The following is a 19563-nucleotide window of genomic DNA, read 5'->3' on the forward strand; positions in this document are numbered from 1 at the left end:
ATATATATATATATATACAATATATATTGCATGTACTTAAATAATAATACTTAATTAATAATTTGTTCTTATATATATGTAAGTTTTTAATTTCTTAATATTTCATTTAAACAAAGCAAAGTTAGAATTTTTAAGGAGATTTTTACTTTCTTACATACATATCTGAAAAATATGAAAAATATTTCACGAAATTGTGTAAAAATACAAATAATTTAAAATCTCTAGATATTTTTAATCTACTCTTATCCTCTATCAGTATATTCATATTATATACTTGTGATAATACGTAGCAGTAAAAATACGAGACATGTTCTGTCCTATGACATTGTAACAGAGAAAAATATACTCACAAATGTTTTCATATTTTAAAGCCAACGACACACGATACGATTTTTTTTTATTAATGTAAAGTAGTTTATTAATTTTGTAGCTAAAGATATTAATACACGATTAATTTTTACTTCACTTTGAATTTCTATTTTTATATTTACAAAGACTTTTTTATTTTGATTTTCAGCATTGTGTGTACTATCTACCATATGAATGCTGAATAGTTATATGTATACAAAGGATGTTTGAAAAAATATATTCAGCATTTATATGTAAGATAATATATACAATACTGGTATAAGCAAAAAAGTTTACATTATAGATCAATTCGGCTCAATTATCGAGGTATGAAAAATTTAATTCTTGTCAACGCAAAATTTTGACAGCGACCTCGTTCAAAGTAGCCCCCCAATTTCCATTAGATACGCAGTGTGTCACCACAGATATTAGATTGACATTGAAACAATAGTGGTTAGGTAAGCTACCACACATAACTATATATTGTTTGCATTAAACGAAATTAATTGACAGCGGTCTATTGTGCAACGAATTACAGCAGTATGTTTGCAAACAGAAGATGGACATTTTGAACATTTAATATGATTAAAAGAATAATATTTAATGTACATAAAAATTGGGTGAATGTGTGGTATTTTTTATTACTATATTAATAAAATTGTCTATATTTCAATAATTGAGTGAAATTAATCTATATAGTGTATATAAACTTTTATGCTTAGAATGAACTCTAGAAGACATTCTAGAAATTTGTCGGTTTATTTGCGAGACCTGTATATAAGTTTTTTTTTCAATATACAATATAATATACATAAAATAATTATATAATTTTTTTATAATCTTCTCTCTCTTTTTTTCTCTCTCTCTCTCTCTCTCTCTCTCTCCTTTTCTTCCTTTAGTTAGATAAATATATAATTTATTTCTTTTAACTTTGCATGGCCAATAGAACCGACATGTAACCGGCTGATGTTTTGATTAACTGAAATAAATAAATGTTTAAAATGATATCAATATAATGGGGATGTAATGTAACGTTATTATTGCTACGAAGATATGAATCTCTGTCAGTATATCATATTTTACTTAAATAGCTTTTAATTTTTTATTGTTGTAATATGTTTTTAATAACGTATTTAATTTATTGAGAAAAATTTGCTCCAACAATAAGAGTTGTTCCTTTATAATAATAAGATTAATAAAGAATAAACAATTAGAAGATGTGTAATAAATAATTAAATTACTTACGTTACAAAACATTGACATTGTCATAGGAAACATTTTCCCAGCCGTAATGTAAAGAGGCCTGTTAGCTCGTATCATTATCAGGATACAAATTTTAGCCTGTTTTGGCATCAAGTTATACCATTCATACTCGTATGCCGCTTGATGTATACCTTTGCACTTTATAAATAATATTATAGTAGAATATGGAATGGGCTCTTCTTTTTTTTGCAATGCATTACAATAAATCATTGACACATACTTGTGTTACTAAAATTTCACCCACTGCACAAAACAGGCACATGTGGCCACCAACGCTTATCGCAGTCGATACGAGATATATAGCACGAAACACTGACATTTCCTTTCCTTCTGTAAATACCTGATAAGCAAGATCAATATTATCAATAAAAATGTTGCGTATTATATGTGAAAAATTTTTTTAAAATTAAGAAAAAATGAATAAAATCAAATAATATATTAAATGACATTTCATATTCTATCATTATCTAACAAGAAATACATATTTAAGTTACATTTTCTTTTGAAAACGTCAGGTTTGTTTGATCATCCTACATTTTATTTTATTTTAGAAAGTTTTGAGGTTTGAAGATATTACTTAAATTAAATTATTTATTTGAATTATTTATTTGAAGATACTTAAATTAAATTATTAAGAAAATATTTTAATTGATAACTTTATTTAAATTTTTTTCTGTGAAATAAGAAGTTTCAAGAATTTTCTGTTTTTCTAATAACTTACTGTTATGATTAGAAATCCATATAAACAAAACAAAGTGCTGAAATAAAGTAATAGTCCGAGCAGCAGCAGAGTAAAAGTTCTTTCAATTATATTGAAACATCTATAAGAAAAAAAGTTTCAACAAATATGTATATGAATTTATTTCTTTAAGATTAATAAACAATTTTATTGTGTGAAATCTTGCAGCTGTTTAAATATACTAGATTTTTTATACGAAATTTGCAATGTTACACTTTTGAAAAATTGGAAAAATAATAATACAATTTTGAAGAAAATATAAATTTAAACGTAACATTAAAACATCAGATTAGATATTTAATGTCAAGATGCTGAAATTAACTTGATTATCCGTACGTGATCCTTCACGATGAACATGAGATCGTCGTTAAAGCTATTAAATTGTCCAATATTAATCAGCTTTTCTTTAAGATTCTCCATTTGTCCACACAAATGAAATACGAATAATCCTAATAAGTTATCCACACCACTGTAACATAATGCAGTTATGAACATCATAAAAATCTGTGCTACGTACGTGCACTCGAAATATGGACTTCGATTTTTATCGTAGAAGTAATGGGTTTGTAAAGGTAAGCTTTTGTCTGAGTCGGTGACGTTTGTTGTATATCTCACAGATATTCCAAAACAAGGTAAAGTTATGAGTAATCCGACTCCAAAAAACACGCAGGTGTATCCGATCATCGTAAGAATTCGAACACTACGGGCTCGCTTTATCATGACGTGCAGCTCTTTATCAGTTTTGACTTTCTTCCAATCTTCAAAAATCATATTTATGACCGCTGCAAGATCTTTCAAAAGGGTAATGAAGTATTATATTATTGATAGAATATGTAAAATTGAAACATATGAGCAAAAGAACAAAAATCATATGAAACTATGTACTAGAAATATGTACTAGAAAATACTTTCATGAAGTTTTTCTTGTGATTACTTTCACAATTTTGATGATTATTCTTATATGTACTTATTCCAACGTTTTAAAAAAAGAAGAAAATGATTATTTTAATTACATAATATATATTGTAATTAATTTTAATTATATTTATTGTATTAATATTTGTGATAATTTAAAATAAAGCTTTAAACTTAAACAGATATTTAATTAGTGAAGCAAAATAATGAAAAAGCTTAATTATATGTGTTTTTTTATTACACAATTTATTTAAGTTTTTATGAATTTTGCGTACCGTTTAAATGTATTTTTCTCTAAATTAATATTTTGTTTTTATTTTAAAACAAATTAAAAGTATAAAAAATTAAAAATATAACGAATAAAATAAAACAAAACAAAGTAGAACAAAAAAGTTTCTTTCGAATTAACACGAACACTATTGCATTTTTTAATTTTATCTGTTTATACCTAAATCATGCCAAAGTTTCAGTAGAATTATTCATATCATCACAAATACAAATAGTATGTTTGAAAAAATTATTAATCAGATAGTACACTTTTAACTAATAATTGTCAATAATTATAGAAAGGATAAATAAATGCATATGTTATTTGCTTCAAATTATAATTTATCTATGAGTCAGTGTATATATATATATATATATATATATATATATATGATGTAAAATTTTAAATGTATAGGCAATTTAATAGAAAGAATTTAAATAATATTAATATCATTTATTATTATTTAAATAAATATATACAAATAAATTTTCTATTCTTACAATTTATTTATTTTATTTCTTTTGATAATTATATTATATGTGTAGAGATATTTTTCTCACTAGTTCACAATGTTATTTAATTACCTGCTTTTTTCCACCATATAACAACTAACTTTATTATTGATGTTAATAATGGCAAAGTAAATTGTAAATTGTCTATCATCAATAGCATGTCACTCCAAACTTTCACCAGCGAATGTATCGATGGAACGGCACCAACAAAAATAAGAAAACTAAAAGTGAAAATTGCACGTAGGTCCGCCAAAAATTTATCGTAGACACTTTTGTAATTTTCCGGCCATATACCGAAGGGATTCAACATGAGGCGAATCAAATAAGTTGCCCATTCTATAGATAGGTAAATTTAATTTTTTATTGTTAATTACGACAAATTTGTGAAAAAGAAAAATATATATAATAATATCAAAAAAGTATAATTTATATGTGTGATGTTTTTAATTGTCTTATAAAGTTAATTGAACAAAATCATAATTATTTGTTTACAAAGTTTTTATAATTATTATAGATTATATTAATAAAACATTCACATTTTTAAGAAAATAATTATTAACTGATCTTATATTCATATAATTTGAAGATTTATATTTAAATTTCTTTTTATTAATATACAAATTTGAATGTTATTTTAATATGTCTTTTTTAATTAAACAATTATAAAAAAATCCAGATTTCTGTTTTAATAGTTAAAAATACTAATAAATTATAAATGTATACATATGTATAAGATTTCAATAATTTCAATAGACGCAAGCACGTATTATGGTTTGCCATTATTACTGATTATTACTGTATAGACCTGCGTATCTTTTGGCTTTGACAGTGTCCATACTTTGAGACATACGTGAAACTAATGTTGTTTTACATTCCGACACGAAAGATGTATTCCAAAAAAACTTCCGGGAGTTGAGATGACTTCTGTGACAAAGTTTGAAAACTTTACATGGCGTTCTACAAAATGTAGAAATTCATAAACGTTGCATACGTCGTAATTGTCAGATGCTACATTCTCATAGCAAAGTGAAAGAAGGGTGGCTGAAATATATAGCAACGTATGATACGTCAGGGCCGCAAACGTGCGAACGTTGTTTAAAATTATATTTCATGTTAAATAATAATATTTCTAATTACCAATTTAAATTTATCGACACCGATTACAATTGATTTATTATTACAACAAATATGTTACTCTACAATATATATAAACTTAATTGTATTAATTAATGAGAAAAGAGTTATAGTAAAATATTTCGAGAATTATTAATTTATAAAACTTCTTTAGGTTTTTAAAGTAATGTTTAGGTTTTTCAAAATATTAGCGAGATTATTTTTAATATTTTTTTTGAGAGTTCTTTTGATTCCTTTTAATCTATAGAAAACAATGTACGTCCCTGTTCGCGTTTTTCAAGTTTACAGAGTTTTAAATTATACGTTACGTGTAACATACAGCTTGTAATAAAAAATGGTTTTTTATTGGGGTGACAGTTTTAAAATTTTAATGAGACCTTCCCTCTGTCATAACATACCCCTTCTATTCGAGTAACGATGAAGCATGCGCGTTTTACATATCTTCTATTGTCCGTCTTGGACATTCTTCGATGGAGGGTAGTGTAGACAATACATTTGTAGTAATATGTCATAGCAGCTCATATATGTATATCGGTGACAAGTACTTTATATTTTGTGTTGTGCAAGGCCATATATAACTAGAGTTTTATAAATAATGTTTACTTGTGTAAAGAACAAGGCGATTAATATAACATAGATCATAATCTTTATTGTTATAAGTGCTATTATGCTCAGGGAGGGGTCTATAATTTTTTATACAATAAAGGTAAGCGAAAATATTGTAAATTTCTAAACGTAGAGCTAAAATTATTGTTGAATCTTAATATACTGTGAGAATTATTTTTCATTTTAAAAGTTAGTATTGTTATAAAATCTATTGGTATAAAGTATTATGTGAAAAATAGACGTTCTTTTTTTACGTGTTGGTCAATAGCGGTCGAGCAATTGATAAGTTTGATCGCCAATGACACATATGCGTAGTACAACGTTTATAACTATTAACGTTATCATTAGATACAAATATATCGCGTATTATAGACAACACAAGTGGCAATGAATTTGTTAATTATAATCTAATTTTTTATTTATTTGTATGTATGTTATATCTACTTATATAATGAGCAATGATTTGCAAAATCGTTACAAAATATTTTAAATAACCAGTTTTCATGAGAAGTACAATATTGATTATTTGCTATAATTTTATAATATACACATTCCTCTATTTTTCTCTTTTTTGTATTTCGATAACTTATAATATTTTGCTTTTTTTAAACTAAACACTAAAATTACATAATTTTATTAACCTTGCCTGGCGAGTAGAACCGATATATAGCCGCATGAAGTTTTTATTAACTAAAATTTACAAAATAATATATTTATTTTATAACATATATGTGTATCTCGATATTGTTAGATTAGAGTATATAGTAAATATTAATTATGTTTTATTAAAAAAAATACTTTTTTGTCATATATATATTTTCTAATTTGTAATTAAAGTGTGATGTTTTTGAATGTATTATATAAATATTCTCGAGATTAATTAAATTAAATAATTTGATATAAAAAATTATCTTTGTTTTACTACCTCCTAACATTCTATTACAATATTTCATATAATGTGTAATATGTGTTTAATGAAATTTTATTTACATGTTTTATGTATAAACAGTATTGCAATGAGAGACATATAATCTGTCATATAATTTGCACAGCTATGATAGTGTTTTTTTCTAAATGCACATTATATACATTTATGTAAAGAATTATTTTATTTTATGGATAAACAATTGCGTACAATGTTAATAATATAATAATATTATAATGTAATGTTATAATATAATAACGTACTGATTCGTAGTAGAAAAGTGTCTTAAACAATATAGTAACAGAATCTTTATTGTTATAAGTGCTATTATGCTCGCGAGGTCTATAATTTTTTATATAATGAAGGTAAGCGAAAATATTGTAAATTTCTAAACGTAGAGCTAAAATTATTGTTGAATCTTATAAAAATATATGTAATCTATATTTTTTGTTTGTGTACCAGACATATATGTATGTGTGTATGCGATAAGTTTGCCGAGAGAGATTCGTTTGTCATTGTTGTACAAGGATTAAAATATTAACAGATAAATGACGCTTACGTTACAAAACATCGACAGTGTCATAGGGAACATATTGCCGGCTGTAATATACAGAGGCTTGCTGGCCCGTATCATTATCAGGATCAGAGTTCTCGCCTTTTGCGGTTCCAATGTGTACCATTCGTAATTATACACTCCTTGATACATACTTTCGCACTTATCATAAATAATAATTCATAGATAATAAATAGAATCATGGGCGTAGCCAGGATTTTATTCGGAAAAGGGGATAAAAATGTATTAAATAATAAAAATTTACTAATATTATTATTTTTATTATTGTTATTATTGCTATTATTAAACAGAAGAAAACCCCTCTTTAGTATAAAAGAAGAAGAATACATCAGTAGATACAAATATAATAAACATTAACCTTTAGAGGACAGGAAGCTAATATTTTGGCTTAAAACTATTTTCACTTTAAATATTTTACATAAGGATCTTTTTGCTAATTCAAATTCAAATTTTATTTAAAAATTTAAGTTTTTACAGGTTACATCTGTTGACGATATACTCATATATATTTTAATGAATATATATTTTTTGGCTATTTTTCTTATTCGGAACTAAGATAAAATGAACTCTGATAATTATAATTTTATAATAGTTCTGTGGAATTTTTCTATTTTTGTTATCGTACCGGATGGAAGCCAATATATTGGCTCTATAAGGGTCGCTTATTTTTCATAGTACAACACTATAATAATGATATAAAAATTCTTACTTTAAATTACAAAACTTTACAAAAAAATATGCCCGTCCTTTAAAGTTTAAAGAAGTTAAATTAACAAAATAAAATTTGAGAAGAATAGAAAAAATATTTTTTGATTATACAAAATATATAGTCAACTCTAACTTTTTGTTGAATTTTATAGATTGCATTACATGCATCAGGCACATTTGTTTACTTTTTGTAAATTACTTTTTTGTGCCAGAGGGAAGGACAAGCACCTTCCTTACTCTCCTGTTCTACCCTGGCTATGTCCATTGATAGAATCATCCCCATCGCGTACATTCGTGTTATTATTCATTTTATTCGTATTTTTTTCTTATTGTTATATTTATTTGGTTACTTACTTGTGTTATTAGCATTTCTCCTACGAAGCAATATAAGCACATGTGGCCGGTAATGTTAAACGTCGTAGATGTTAAGTATATCACACGGATCATTGAAATTTTCGTTTCTTTCGTGAATACCTAAGATAAATAATACTGTCACAAATAATGCGTGAAACATAACATTATTTTGAGAAGAAATTTAATTAATTATTACACTGCGTTGTTCGTTAAACATTAAGAGACTATTGATTTATGATTTCGAGCTTATATATATATATATATGTATAATTTGATATCCGTGTATAATAAAATATAATAATAATAATAAAATATATTATATATAGGGATCTACCTATATAAAGGGTACCTGGTAATTATATAATATCTGGAAATTACACCCTGCATATACGTAAAGGTTTACTGTTTATAAATGTCCGAGTAAATATTTTGCAATTAAATAAAATTACAAAAAGATTTAATAAAAAAATTTGCACAACTTTGCGTCTGCTACGAAGTGCCTAACAAAAATTTATTTTACTCGTCATCTTTTCGAGTTATGAAGGTCATTTTCATTTTTTAAATGTAGAAATTTTTTTATATAAATTATTAATTTCTCGCAATATTTTGTGTAAAAAGTCATAAGAGTATAATAGTAAAAAGACCTAGTATATATATATATATATATTTTTTTTTTTTTTTAAACATAAATTATTATATGCTATATAGTAAAAATAAAAATAAAGAATTGAAAAAACACTGAATATTATTTTCTTTTAATAAAATAAAATTATGCATTTTAAAAATAACAATTTAAAAAGTTCTTTGTTTTGTAAATAAATTTGTATTCTACGAAGTTTCCAAAATATAATTCACACATTTTTTGTTTTATTTTAATATTGTAATTTATTATTGTATAATTATTAGTGAGAGACAGAGATTTTCAAACTGGATAGATTAAATAATAATTGACAAAGGAATTTTTTTTAAGACTTACTATGACAGTCAAAAAGCCTATTAGACAGAATAGAATGGCGAAATAAAGTACCAATACGAGTAGCAATAGAGTGAATATACTTTTGATAATGTCGAAATATCTGAAAGAAGAATGTAGTTAGAGCGATTTCTCAAATATATTTGAGATCACATGAAAAATTTGTAAAAAGATAGACATATTTAATTTTATAATTTTTGCTGCTAAAATTCAACACAAAACTCGATTAGCCGTATATGATCCTCGACGATGAAAGTGAGATCGTCGTAAAAGGTTTTATATTGCTTCATCTTGATCAATCGTTTTCTCAAATTTTCCATTTGACCACACAAGTGGAATACCAATAACCCGAGTAGATTATCCACGCCAGTGTAACATAGAACTGTGATTATTAGTAGCACAGTTTGTGTCATAAAAGTGAGCTCGTAATACGGACTCCGATCTTTGTCATAGAAGTAATATGTTTCGAACGGTAGGATTTTAGCCGAATCAGTGATGTGCGGTATGTATCTCAATGATATTCCGAAGTAAGGTAGAGTAATGAGAAAATTGAATCCTAAGATCATGAAGACGTATCCGACGATGAGGATGGTTCGCGCTCTTCGTGCGTATTTTATCATCACACGCTGCTCTTTCTCGCTCTTGGCTTTCAGCCAATCGTTGGTGATCATGTTCAACGCCAGGGTAAGATCTTTAATAAAATTGCAAATTATATTCTAGTTTCAAAAACTTTATCAAAAATGTTTCCAAAATGAATATTAACGATATCGTTTTGCTAGGTTGTTTGGATTTTATTTTTTGTTTATGTCGTGTTATTTGTACAGCATAATTAAAAATATAGGCAACGACGAGAATACAAATAACGTTTTCATTGATATGTTATATTTTTGGGATTATTCTTCACTTGACGTCAATCGAATTCACGTATCGGGTTAATCGATATCGAACATAAGAATTGTGTGTCGGAGATGGAATGTGTTAATTAAATTTCTAAACAGTCATTACCAGCCTTTTTCCATCGTATGATTATCAGTTTTATTGTCGTCGAGAACATCCCTAGACTGATTGTGAGACAGTCAATTATTGTTAACATGTTACCCCAATTTTTCACTATCGACTGCATCGAGGGAATCACACCGACGAAAACGAGCAAGAAGAAGGAGAATATAATGCGTGAATTCGATAAAAATCTGTCGTAGGCATTTTCGTAATCTCTTGGCCATAAGCCAATCATGTTCAGCGCAAAGCGATTCAGATTAATTGCCCATTCTAAATCTGTATATATAAGTAAATTTAATTTTTTATTATAAGCATACATTATGCTAAGTTTGTAGATACGGTAAATACATAATATCAGAAAAATATATTTCGAATGTATTTGTTTTGAAAAATTTATTAATTAATGTAATTTAAATTTTTAACACTTTTGTTATTATTAATACATATTCTATTAACGAAATATTTGCATATCTAAAGAAATATTTTAGTTAAGTATATATGTACATACACACAGTCTGTTCAAAATTTGCTGCAACTTTCTTTTTAAATTTTTTCCTATATTGCACTCCCGCAATTACTGGTTGCGTTATGAAACTTGAAATTTTAGCTATAATCACTTAAAAGTTTTAAAGCTCTAGCACATTTGTTTTAAGATTAAATGTGGCAGTATTTTATTGGTTCTTGTCGAAAAAATACTGCGGAATAACATTAAATTTTGTTATAAGCTGGGAAAAACAGGTGACGAAACATACGAAATGATAAAAAGTGTAAATGATAGTGATTGTTTAGATCGTTTCAACATTTTTAAGTGGACCGAAGAAGGTGCGTATGCAAAAGGGAGCTGAATCAAGCTTTGTCCATGGTTTTCTTCGATTCGAAAAAAAACATTCACAAGAAATTTATATGGAAAGATCAAACAGTGAATACTTATTATTATTAAGATGTTCTGAATCATTTGTAGAATAGAATTTTACGAGTTCAATTAAATATCGAAAGCAAGAGTCTTGATCACTTCAGAAAAGGCTTCAAAATGCTTAAATATTCTTGTATTCACATGATTTGGCTCTGTGTGACTTCTCTCTATTCTTAAAAGTCAAGTTAACAATGAAAGGAAAGCGTTACGACACCATTCAGGACATCCAAAAGTTTGATCATGCTTTTAAAGTAAATCCGAAAATGAAATACACACAGTAACTTCTTAAAAAAATTTTTTACTCGCTTCTAGCGTTGTATAGACTCAGGAGTGATTTCAAATTAAAAAAAAAATTAATTAATTGACGTTTTGAATTTTGTAAATACTAGTCGCACCAGAGTTTGAACAGACTGTGTATATTAATAATTTTATACATATTACATATTATCTGAAAATTTTTATTTAATTTTTTTCCAATAACGTCGCCAAATTTATGAATGCTACTACAATATTTATTTTAACCAAACAGAAATTCTTCAAGGAATTTCTGTATTGGCATTTTTTTATTTTTTAATTTTTCTATTTTATTTTATTTTATTGTATTTTTATTTGCATTTATATCTTTATTTAAAGTTTATTTATTTTTACGAATTGACTTATAATTTTTGTTGGGTAATTAATACATTGTATATATATATATATATATATATATATATATGGTGTGGATTTTTGGTTGTGGTGTTGTTAATATTGTGTATTGTATGTATATGATTGTAACCCCAAGGGAAACTATAAACTTTACTACTGCTATTATTTTAATCAAACAAGTACAGGAAAAATTGAAATGTCTGTAATTTTATTAATTAAAAATAAAAATAAATTATAAATATATATACATAATGTGTTTCAAGAATTTCATTATAAAGAGACATGTATTATAGCTTGTGATTGTCACTGATATTATTGTGAGGACCTGCGTATTTTTTGGCTATAGTAGTATCCATACTGAGACACATAAAACTACTGGCAGTATTTTGCACAAAAAATATATTTTTTAAACTTCTAGGAATGATATCTGTTCTGCATCAAAGTTTCTAAGTTTGATAGGGTGTCGTATGAAAAGATGTTGAAATATTGTAGTAAATGTTGCACGCGTCATAATTGTCAGGTGTTCATTCTTATAACAAAATACAAGTAGAGAAGCAGAAATGAGTATAGCAACGTATAACACATAGCAGGGCCGCAATATGTGAATGTTGTACAAACTATATTGTATTTTTGTTTAATAATGTTTTAAGTTAGCGATTTAAATTTATCAACACGATGATTATGATAGATTTTATGTTACAACAAATATATTATTCTGTAATAAATATAAACTTAATTATATTAATTAATGAGAAAATATATAATTTATAGAAAAATATTTTGAGAATTCTTAATTATAATACGTCTTTGTGTTTTCAAAGTAATTGCAATGTTTAGGTTTTTCAAAATATTAATGAAATTATTTTGAATGTAATTTTTTTTTTTTTTTTTTTTTTTTTTTTTTTTTTTTTTTTTTTTTTTTTTTGAGAGCTCCTCTCACGCGGTTCTTTCTCGTCTATAGAAATTAATATGCGCCCCTGTGTTCTTTACATATTTCTAGTTTATAAAGTTTGAAATTATACGTCCCTTGTAATATATCCCCTAATAAAGAGGTTTTTACATTAGGGTGACAGCGCGCTTTAAAATTTTAATGAGATCCTTTCTCTCATAGCATATCCCTTCTATTCGAACAATGGTGGAGCATGCGCGTTTGACATATACATTCCAGTGTCCTTTTAGAGATCATTCGACTTTCCATGCGTGCAGTACAGACAATACATTTGTAGTAATACGTTATTGCATTGTTATATTGGTGACAAGTGTTTTATATTGTGTTGCACTGGGACATATTTAGCTAAAGTTTCGTAATGATGTTTCCTTGTATTAAGAAGAAAGTGATTAATGCTATTTACAAATATAGTTAACATATACATCTTTATTGTGTTAATAGTGCTGTTATGTTTGTGGAAAGAGTGTCATGAATGATAATATTGCAGTATTGTAATTTTGATAATACAATTGAGATAAGCGAAAGATTTTACATTTCTGGACGAGCTAAACAAACAGCTAAAATCATTGATGAATCTTAATGTACGGTGAGAATTTTGAATTTTAGAAATTTTAACGAGTATTATTAATTCGTTATGTTACGGGATAATTGTTTAATTCGTTTTGGTATACACTACTAGTACAAACAAAGATTTGATGTATGAAAAACCAACACCTTTTTTTACTTGTTGGTCAATAGCGGTCGAGGTAATCGATAAGTTCGATCGTCAGTGACACACATGTACATGCGTAGTATGTTCGTCAACGTTCATCATTAACGTTATCACTGTCAGACACAAATGTATCGCGTATCATGGATAGGTGGCAATAAATTTGTTAATTATAGTTTAATTTTTATTTATATATATTACATCTATTTATATTATCAATTTATTTATGTTATATAATAAATTTATACTATAAACTTACATTATAAACAATGCTTTGGAAAATTGTTACAAAACCTTTTATTAAGAAATAATATTTTAAATAACCAGTTTTTATCACGAGAAGAATAATGTTATATATGTCGATTAATTGCTATATAATTTTGTATGTAATATACATTGTTCTCTACTTTCCTCTTTTTGTATTCCGATGAATATATAATAATATGTGATATCTTTTTCTTGCAAACTCTAAAATTACAGTTTTATGAATTTTGCCTTTTAAGTAGAATTGATAAATAGCCACATGAAGTTTTTATTAACTGAAAAAAATTAACAAAATAATGAATTTATTTTATAACATATGATGTGTGTATTTCGACAATTATAAGAGAATAAAGTAAATGTCTATTATATATATATATATATATATATATATATATGTGTGTGTATGTGTGTATGTGTGTGTGTGTGTGTATATATGTATGTATATAATCTATTAATATATATTATTTAAAAAAAATATTTTTTATTATATATATTTTCTAATTTTAAGAGAAGACGTTTTTGAATATTAGATAAATATTCTCTTGATTAATTAAATTAAATAATTTTATATAAAATATCTTTGCTTTATTATTTTCTAATATTCCATTATAATATTTCATATAATGTGTAATATGTATTTTGTGAAATTTTGTTTACATTCTTTATAAACAATATTGCAATGAGAAGCTTATAATCTGCATATCTATGATAGTAGTGCAATTTTTTTCTAAATATAGATTATATACAAACATTTATATAAAGAACTATATTATGCATAAAAATTGTATAATATAAAAATGTATTTATAGTAGAAAAATATTTTAAACGGTATAATATTAGAGATTTTATATAAAAATATATGTAATCTATAAAATATTTTAGTGTAACGGGTGTGCATATAGGTGTATGCGATAAAAATTGCTTGCCGAGAGAGATTGGTTGTATAAAGGATTAAAATATTAACAGATAAATGACGCTTACGTCGCAAAACATCGATAGTGTCATAGGAAACATATTTCCGGCTGTAATATACAGAGGCTTGTTGGCCTGTATCATTATCAAAATCAGAGTCCTCGCCTGTTCTGGCTCCAACGTGTACCATTCGCATTCATACACTCCTTGATATACGCCTTCGCTCTTATCATAAATAATAATTCATAGATAATAGAAAGAATCATGGACGTAGCCAGAATTTTATTTGGGGGTAAAAGGGGAAGGGATAAAAATTTATAAAACAATAAAAATTTACTACTACTATTTATATTATTATTATTATTAAAAAAATTTTTTTTATTATTAAACGGGAAAAAACATGGTAAACAGATTAATTCTCTAAGCTGGTGGCTTTAAGCTGGCAATAAATTGTGAGATCTTAATGAGTTAATAAAATTCCAAAAGTTCCTAACGTTTTTATATTTATTTTCATGAAACATTGCAAATCTTTTCTTTCCGTTTTATACAAAATATATACTCAACTCTAATTTTATTTGTTTATTTTGTAGATTGTACTACATGCATCAGGTATATTTCTTTACTTTATGTAAATGTAAATTACTTTTCTGTGTCGGACGAAAGGACAAGCGCCTCCCCTTTTAACCCAATCTAGCTACGTCCATAGATAGATTCATTTATCGCTTACATTTATTATTTTTTTCCGCACTTTTTCTTTATTGTCATATTGACTTAATTACTTACGTGAGCTATTAGAATCTCCCCTACCACGCAATATAAGCACATGTGGCCAAAAATGTCTAACCCTACAGATATCAGATACATCAAACGGAACATTGACATTTCCTTTCCTTCCGTGAGTACCTAGGATCAAATCAATATATTATCACAAATATATTATCAATATATTATTACAAATAATGGCGTTATTTTGACAAGATATTTAATTTATCACACTACTTTGATTATTCAAAATTAAGAGAATGTTAATTTATGATTTCGAGCTTATATACATATAATATAATTTCTACGTTTTATAAATGAATTTGTATTCTACAGAGTAGAATTCAAGAATATGAGTCCATATTTTTTTGTGGTCTCATTTATTATTGTATAATTGTATCATTATTGTGAGAAACAGACAAGATCTTGAAACTAGACAGACTAGACAGTATTGACAGACTAGAATGTTCCGTCTTTTAAAACATACTTCGACAATCAAAAAGCCGAATACACAGAATAGAATGGCGAAATAAAGTAGCAATTCGAGTAGCAATAAAGTAAATGTACCTTCCACAATGTTGAAATATCTGAAAGAACAATGTAGTTAGAGCGATTTCATCAAATATATCTGAGATCACATGAAAAATATGTAAAAAGGTGGACACATTTAATTCTATAATTTAAGCTGCTAAAATTCAACACGAAACTTGATTAGCCGTATATGATCCTCGACGACGAAGGTGAGATCGTTGCAAAAGGTTTTATATTGCCTGATATTGATCAATCGTTCTTTCAAATTTTTCATTTGGCCACACAAGTGGAATACCAGTAACCCAAGTAGATTATCCACGCCGGTGTAAGATAGAGCTGCCATTATTGCCAGCAGAGCCTGTGCCGTGAAAGTGAGCTCATAGTACGGACTCTGATCTTTGTCATAGAAGTCATATGTTTCCATTGGTAGGATTTTCTCCGAATCGGTGATGTTTGTTATGAATCTCAACGATATTCCGAAGTAAGGTAGAAAAATAATTAAATTGAGTGCTACAATCATGATAATGTATCCGAAGATGAGGATGGCTCGCGCTCTTTGTGCATATTTTACCATCACTCGCTGTTCTTTGTCGCTCTTAATCTTCAGCCAATCGTCGGTGATCATATTCAACGCCAGGGTAAGATCTTTAACAAAATTGTGAATTATATATATGTATATATCAGTTTTTTTATATTATATATATATATATACTAGTTTTTCAAAACATTATCAAAATTTCTCTAAAATGGACATTCACGATCGTTTTGTTAAAAGTTGTTTGTATTGTATTTTTTTACACTGAGAAAAAAGTATCTGATATTTGTAACTATAATTGCATAGTAAATTAATTATAGTTACTATTCTCATTTTTATTATTATTATTGCTATAGTGTTAATAAAAATAATCATATACATATAGTTATTATATAATTATGGTCGTTATTATCATATTTATTGCATCTCTTATTATATCTTATCATATATCACAATTATGATACGTATAATTATATATATGGTTGCATGAACATATAAAAATAAGGCTATGATAACAATAATATAGTTAACTATAATTCGCATTGTTAATATAACTATAAAAATATTGTTGCTTCCAAAAATGACTATAAATTTAGTTAAGTTATAGTAAATACAACCATTTATTTTTCTCAGTGTACGTCGTGTTATTTATAGAGCATAATTAAAAATACACCGGCAATTGGTGAAAAATATTTAATAATATCAGTAACGTTTTCGTCAATATGTTCTATTTTTTGAACTATTCTTTACATCACATCCATCGAATTCACGTATCGAGTTAATCGATGTCGCACATAAGAATTGTTCTCGAAAATCGAATGCGTTAATTAAATCTCTGACAGTCATTACCAGTTTGTTTCCATCGTACGATCACCAGTTTTGTTATTATCGTCAATAATGAAAGAGTGACTATCAGATTGTCGGTTATCGCTAACATGTCACTCCATATTCTCGTTAATGAGTTTATCGAAGGAATTAAACCGATGAAAACGAACCATAGGAATGTGATTGTCGTACGTAAATCTGATAAAAATCTGTCGCAGGCATTTTCGTAAACTCTTGGCCATAAGCCAAAGATGTTCAACGCAAAGCGATTTAGTTTAATTGCCCACTCTAAATCTATATATATATATATATATAAATAAATTTAATTTTTTGTTATAAGCGTAAATCAAGCTAAGTTTGTAGATATAGTAAATATATAATATCAAAAAAACATATTTTATATGTGTTTGTTTTGAAAAATTTATTAATTAATGTAATTTAAATTTTTAACACTTTTGTTATTATTAATACATATTCTATTAACGAAATATTTGCATATCTAAAGAAATATTTTAGTTAAGTATATATGTACATACACACAGTCTGTTCAGAATTTGGTGCAACTTTTTTTTTAAATTTTTTCCTGTACTGCACTCCCGTAATTACTTGTTGCGTTATAAAACTTGAAATTTCAGCTATAATCACTTAAAAGTTTTAAAGCTCTAGCACATTTGTTTTAAGATTAAATATGGTAGTATTTTATTGGTTCTCGTCGAAAAAATATTGCGGAATAACATTAAATTTTGTTATAAGCTGGGAAAAACAGGTGGCGAAACATACGAAATGATAAAAAGTGTAAATGATAGTGATTGTTTAGATCGTTTCAACATTTTTAAGTGGACCGAAGAAGGTGCGTATGCAAAAGGGAGCTGAATCAAGCTTTGTCCATGGTTTTCTTCGATTCGAAAAAAAACATTCACAAGAAATTTATATGGAAAAATCACAAACAGTGAATACTTATTATTATTAAGATGTTCTGAATCATTTGTAGAATAGAATTCTACGAGTTCAATTGAATATCGAAAGCAAGAGTCTTGATCACTTCAGAAAAGGCTTCAAAATGCTTAAATATTCTTGTATTCACCTGATTTGGCTCTGTGTGACTTCTCTCTATTCTTAAAAGTCAAGTTAACAATGAAAGGAAAGCGTTACGACACCATTCAGGACATCCAAAAGTTTGATCATGCTTTTAAAGTAAATCCGAAAATGAAATACACACAGTAACTTCTTAAAAAAATTTTTTACTCGCTTCTAGCGTTGTATAGACTCAGGAGTGATTTCAAATTTAAAAAAAAATTAAATAATTGACGTTTTGAATTTTGTAAATACTAGTCGCACCAGAGTTTGAACAGACTGTGTATATTAATAATTTTAAACATATTACATATTATCTGAAAATTTTTATTTAATTTTTTTCCAATAACGTCGCCAAATTTATGAATGCTACTACAATATTTATTTTAACCAAACAGAAATTCTTCAAGGAATTTCTGTATTGGCATTTTTTTATTTTTTAATTTTTCTATTTTATTTTATTTTATTGTATTTTTATTTGCATTTATATCTTTATTTATAGTTTATTTTGATTTACGAATTGACTCATAATTTTTGTTGGGTAATTAATACATTGTATATATATATATATATATGGTGTGGATTTTTGGTTGTGGTGTTGTTAATATTGTGTATTGCATGTATATGATTGTAACCCCAAGGGGAACTATAAACTTTACTACTACTACTATTTTAATCAAACAAGTACAGGCAAAATTGAAATGTCTGTAATTTTATTAATTAAAAATAAAAATAAATTATAAATATATATACATAATGTGTTTCAAGAATTTCATTATAAAGAGACATGTATTATAGCTTGTGATTGTCACTGATATTATTGTGAAGACCTGCGTATCTTTTGGCTATGGTAGTATCCATACTGAGACACATAAAACTACTGGCAGTATTTTGCACAAAAAATATATTTTTTAAACTTCTAGGAATGATATCTGTTCTGCATCAAAGTTTCTAAGTTTGATAGGGTGTCGTATGAAAAGATGTTGAAATATTGTAGTAAATGTTGCACGCGTCATAATTGTCAGGTGTTCATTCTCATAACAAAATAGAGGTAGAGAGGCGGAAATGAGTATAGCAACGTATAACACATAACAGGGGCGCAGTATGTGAACGTTGTACAAAC

General features: G+C 26.5%; 2 protein-coding genes across 2 annotated transcripts; both read right to left on the bottom strand.

Moving 5' to 3' along the window:
- Positions 1-1241: 1241 nt before the first annotated feature.
- Positions 1242-12315, bottom strand: LOC140667648 (uncharacterized). Its single transcript, XM_072895786.1, has 13 exons — positions 12205-12315; positions 10325-10594; positions 9542-10010; positions 9323-9422; positions 8347-8466; positions 7270-7425; positions 6432-6475; positions 4118-4266; positions 2673-3141; positions 2333-2432; positions 1832-1951; positions 1594-1749; positions 1242-1327 (listed from the first exon to the last, which is right to left on the bottom strand). The coding sequence occupies exons 1-13, from the start codon at positions 12245-12247 to the stop codon at positions 1274-1276; spliced, it is 2250 nt and encodes a 749-aa protein (XP_072751887.1). The 5' UTR covers positions 12248-12315; the 3' UTR covers positions 1242-1273.
- Positions 12316-13948: 1633 nt separating this feature from the next.
- On the bottom strand, positions 13949-17653 carry LOC140667811 (odorant receptor 49b-like). The gene is made up of 6 exons (XM_072896075.1): positions 17391-17653; positions 16183-16651; positions 15963-16062; positions 15497-15616; positions 14783-14938; positions 13949-14076 (listed from the first exon to the last, which is right to left on the bottom strand). Exons 1-6 carry the CDS (start codon positions 17476-17478, stop codon positions 14020-14022), a joined length of 990 nt encoding a protein of 329 aa, XP_072752176.1. The 5' UTR covers positions 17479-17653; the 3' UTR covers positions 13949-14019.
- Positions 17654-19563: the final 1910 nt, after the last annotated feature.

This window comes from Anoplolepis gracilipes, chromosome 7 (genome assembly GCF_047496725.1).
Source record: "Anoplolepis gracilipes chromosome 7, ASM4749672v1, whole genome shotgun sequence".
In the NCBI taxonomy this organism is placed as follows: Eukaryota; Metazoa; Arthropoda; class Insecta; order Hymenoptera; family Formicidae; genus Anoplolepis; species Anoplolepis gracilipes.